The sequence below is a fragment of the Eriocheir sinensis genome, chromosome 36 (assembly GCF_024679095.1).
Source record: "Eriocheir sinensis breed Jianghai 21 chromosome 36, ASM2467909v1, whole genome shotgun sequence".
Lineage (NCBI taxonomy): Eukaryota > Metazoa > Arthropoda > Malacostraca > Decapoda > Varunidae > Eriocheir > Eriocheir sinensis.
Window position 1 is genome coordinate 1,316,312 of NC_066544.1, and position 4,799 is coordinate 1,321,110.

Sequence of the window (4,799 nt, forward strand, 5' to 3'; positions counted from 1 at the left end):
GACACAGGCAAGTATCTAATGTCTAAGTTAAAAGTGTTTGCTTTCCCAAAAAACCCATTTATCCATCAGCCTGATAGGGTACCAGGACACCTCTCCTCCCGAAATTGATCTTTCTTTAGGCCACCTCTTTTAATTATTTTTTGGGAGCAGCGAGTAGTGGGCTTTTTTTATTATTGTTTTCTTTTTTGGTGCCCTTGAGCTGCCTTCTTTGTTGTAAAAAAGGGAAGATGAACAGGTGGTGTGCCATCTGCTTAGGCTGGGCCTATGAATTTTAGAGTAAAAGAGTCGACATTAAGATGGTATAGCAAGACACAGAAGCTAGAGGGAGTAGACTGGCATGTAGGAGACTGGGGGAGCAAGCTGATGTTTAAAGCAAGAACAAGAACCCCGCAGCTAAATGGCAGGAATAGGTGTAATGCCCCGACGAGCTTCTTTTCTAAATCCTTCCTATTTCTCAACACGGCCTCTGCGTGTATCGAAATAACACGAGAAATTAATCAAGACAAAGTGAGGGTATTCCCCGGCTGCCTGGGATTGAACCCGCGACCAGCGTGACGGGAGAGCCACTCCTTACCGAGTCGGCGAAAGAGGTACCCCACTGGCTAAGTGGGTTATGGGAGGCTCGTTCATCAGGCCGTCGCCGCACTACACGGCTTTCCCCCCTATGTAGATTAATTTATGTGTGTTGACAATGTCCCTTTGAGACATAACTCCACAATGTCCCTTTGAGACATACCTCCAACTCTCCCATTTTCTATTACCCTCGGAGCATGGGCCATCCTACCTGTTACCCCTTCGGGGAAACTAAACAGAACTGCAGGAGAGGATGCCCACCGCTATGCCACCACTGTAATGCCCCGACGAGCTTCTTTTCTAAATCCTTCCTATTTCTCAACACCGCCTCTGCGTGTATCGAAATAACACGAGAAATGAATCAAGACAAAGTGAGAGTATTCCCCGGCTGCCTGGGATTGAACCCGCGACCAGCGTGACGGGAGAGCCACTCCTTACCGAGTCGGCCAAAGAGGTACCCCACTGGCTAAGTGGGTTATGGGAGGCTCGTTCATCAGGCCGTCGCCGCACTACATAGGGAAGGGGGAAACCAGAACTGTAGCTGTAGGACAGGGGAGAAAGAATCGGTAGAACACCTAATAGTAGAATGCAGCAACTATGAGAGGCAGAGAGGGGAGTTATTAGTAGCACCAGGGAGGAGTGGGCTAAGAGGCTGGAGGAGGACACCGGGGCCATCGCACGGTACGTGTTGGATGGAGATGCAGTGCTGGGAAAAAAGGGCACAAATGGTTGAATAAGTGCACGGATAAGCAATGTCAGTAAGTTATTCCAGCAACAAACTGAAAAGTAAAGTGTGATAGTATATTGCAGTGAAGAAAAATTAAGCTACACAGCACAATTGAAAGGAAAAGTGTGTGAATAAACAGGAGAGACGCCCGAGAGGAGGAGGACAGGTCAAAAGAAGAAGAGGAAGAATGTTTGTTTACATAGCCGCCTAAATGCGTTCCATTTACGGCGCGAAAACCCGGACATGGGTCTGGGTTTATCCCCGAACCTGGTTCCGGGTTTTGTGTCAAATGGAAGATGCTATTAGTGAGCTCTGATCTCCGTCCAAGGGCACAATGCATTCAAGCTAGAAATCGAGCAAATAGGGTACTGGGATTTATTTCAAGGAGCGTAAGCAACAGAAGCGCCGAAGTCTTCCTCAGACTATATTTAGCATTAGTTAGACATCATCTTGACGATGCGGTTCAGTTCTGGTTACTTTACTATAGAATGGATATCAAAATGTTAGAATCGGTGCAGAGGAGGATTACTAAGATGATTCAGGGGTTGAGAAATTTGCCATACGAGGAAAGACTCAAACAGTTAAACTTGCATTCTCTAGAAAAGCGAAGGGTGCGTGGAGTCATGATCGAGGTTTATAAATGAATGAAGGGCTTTAATAAGGGGGATATTCATAGGGTTTTGTTGGTAAGAGAACCGGGTAGGACACGAAGTAATGAGTTTAAACTGGATAAATTCAGATTCAACAATACAATTGTCACATTAAAAAAAAGATTAGATAAATTCATGGACAGCGATATTAGGTGGGGTTAGATACACGTGAGCCAAGGTTCAAAGGAGCTGCCTAGTACAGGCCTACCAGCCTCTTGCAGACTCCTACGTTCTAATGTTCTTATGTTCTTAAGTATTTTTCAACTAACATTTTCAATGCTAATATTGGGTCCCTTTCCTAAAACCCCCTTGTTTACCGCAAACACTTTTCTAAGTTATTTTCTTCATCCTCTTATTTCAAACCTTTTCATACACTTTTCCTGCCACACTGTCTACAATAACTATTACACTGTAACTAGTACAATCACCTCTGCTTCCTTTTCCTTTGTACAGTGGCACAGCAATAGCCCTTTTCCAGTCCTCTGGCACCTCACCCGGTTCCCATGCTAGGTCACATATCCATAACATTCATTCTACAACTACTATTTTGCAAACCATAAAACATCGTAATGGCAAAGAATATAACATTATTGGGTGGAGACTGTAGTATGTAGATGGACTTTTGGTGTCACATTGATACACATCTTCAGCATGATTAATACAAACAGCATGTTATCAGCGCCGTATACGGCATAAACTGGCTGCATGCCGTGTGATGCTACATTCCCGCCCTTGTGACCAAACCAGTAACCGTCGAGAAGAAAAAGAGGTAGTAAAAGAGATCAGTATTTTGTCGTAGTTTGGTATCGTTTATTCGGTGCGTGAGTATGTACAGCACACTGACTCGGTTTACCCCGCTCGTCCCATCAGGTCGAGGCTCGCATGTCGTTCCCGCCGCCTACTTCCCGTACCCGTAGCCACCGCCGTAGCCACCGCCGTAGCCACCGCCGAAGCCTCCGCCGAAGCCGCCACCATGTCCGTAGCCACCATAGCCTCCGCCATGACCACCACGGCCGCCGCCAAAGCCGCCGCCATAGCCGCCGTAACCGTACCCGTAACCTCTGTACAGGTTGTATACGTTCTGGGAGAGTCCTCCAACACCGTAGCCGCCATGGCCATAGCCGCCGCCATGTCCATAACCACCACCGTGTCCACCAAAGCCGCCACCAAAGCCGCCGCCAAAGCCGCCACCGCCACCATGGCCATAGCCGCCATAGCCAGCCATGGCCACGGCCGCCACAGTAGCCACCACCAGGAGGGCGAGCAGGAACTTCTGCAGGGGAAAGGATACTTGGCGAGGTGCGGAGACCACAGACACATGAAGGAAGACTAAAGACAGAAGTCAAGTGTATCATTGAACATTCTTTAGAGGCGTTAAAGATATTAAAAACGAAACATTTCTAGATTTCTTAAAGCCTGGAGTTGTTACAATATATATGAAGACAATTACTATACAACTCTTTTATCATCTTTATATTAGTCAATACAGTGGTTGCTACTATGGGTGAAAATCTGTGATATCAAATGTGGGTGATGTAGGAGTGAGACCCGATCTGAATTATTGGTTTAAAGTGTTTGGATATTCTTATGGGAATGCGGGGATGGTGGTTTTGGCGTTGGCAGTGTTGGTAGCTGTGGTAGTGGTCGTGGTGTTAATGTGGTGTTTTGCTTTCTGGTGTGGTGGTGTGGTGTGGTGTGGTGTAGTGGAGTCGGTGTGTGGGATGGAATAATGAGTCGAGTGTAGGGTTGTGTGAGTTTGTTGTGGAGTGTGATGAAGTGTGATGCATTGCAGTACCCTTTGGTTTGGTGTGGTGGTGTGTGGTGTGGTAGCGTGGAGTGTAGTATGGTATGGTAAAGGTGTGGTGTGGTATGGTGTGGCTGGTGTGGTGCTGTGCTGTGTGGGCTGGTGTAGCGTGGTGTAGTGTGCATGGTGGAATGGAGTGAGGTGGTGTTTGTGATGTTTTCTTTAACTTGGTGTAAAAGGATGGAGTGTGGTGTGGTGTACATGGCACTACATAGTTTAACAGTGCGTAGTTATGGTGGTTTCGAAGTAATGGTGATATGGCTAGGTAGGAAGTAATATAGTGCAGTGTGGCGTTTTGTAGAAATGGAGATGTATTTCGAGAGGTGTGGTGATACTATGATATGGGGTACTTTAAACTTTTTGGTGAGGGTGAAGAGTGCATTGATAAGTGTGCAGGATTTCTGTAGACAACAGGTAAAAATCATCATGCATCATTCCCCTAAAATATAATATCTAGTTGTGCAGATGATGTCAAGATTAAGTGTCCACCAAGTATACTAGAGGCCAAAATGAAAAGCAACGGCGCCAGTGTGTCCCCCGAAAACTTGGGTGTGTCACAAGGTGTATGCAGGTGTGAGGGCTACAGAGAAGCCACAGCTCACCATGGTTGCCTGAGTGGGTTGATATGCTGGAGCGAGTGTGGCTGACAAGGCAACAAGCTCTTATATACTACCCACACGCACTCTCTCTCTCTCTCTCTCTCTCTCTCTCTCTCTCTCTCTCTCTCTCTCTCTCTCTCTCTCTCTCTCTCTCTCTCTCTCTCACACACACACACACACACACACACACACACACAAGCCACGCCCTTGTACCACACAAACAGAAAAAAATAATAATAAACGAAAATTTTCCATATTCATTCCGACACACAAGGGCCAGCACGTGCGTAAAGCCGAAAAATAAAACTTGTAAAAAGACAATGACCCAAAATGGCGGTGGCGGTGATCAAGTACGTGAGTGAGGGATGCAGGAAGGGCCAGGAGGGCGTGGCACGGCTGGTGGTTGGTACACTGACTGTGGTGACCTGTGATGATGGATGAAACTA

The 4,799-nt window shown here is 46.7% G+C and overlaps 1 protein-coding gene across 1 annotated transcript; it reads right to left on the bottom strand.

The window, feature by feature from the left end:
- Nucleotides 1–2,723: 2,723 nt before the first annotated feature.
- On the bottom strand, nucleotides 2,724–4,401 carry LOC127008007 (uncharacterized). Its single transcript, XM_050879547.1, has 2 exons — nucleotides 4,357–4,401; nucleotides 2,724–3,223 (listed from the first exon to the last, which is right to left on the bottom strand). Exons 1-2 carry the CDS (start codon nucleotides 4,357–4,359, stop codon nucleotides 2,849–2,851), a joined length of 378 nt encoding a protein of 125 aa, XP_050735504.1. The 5' UTR covers nucleotides 4,360–4,401; the 3' UTR covers nucleotides 2,724–2,848.
- Between the last annotated feature and the right edge of the window lie 398 nt (nucleotides 4,402–4,799).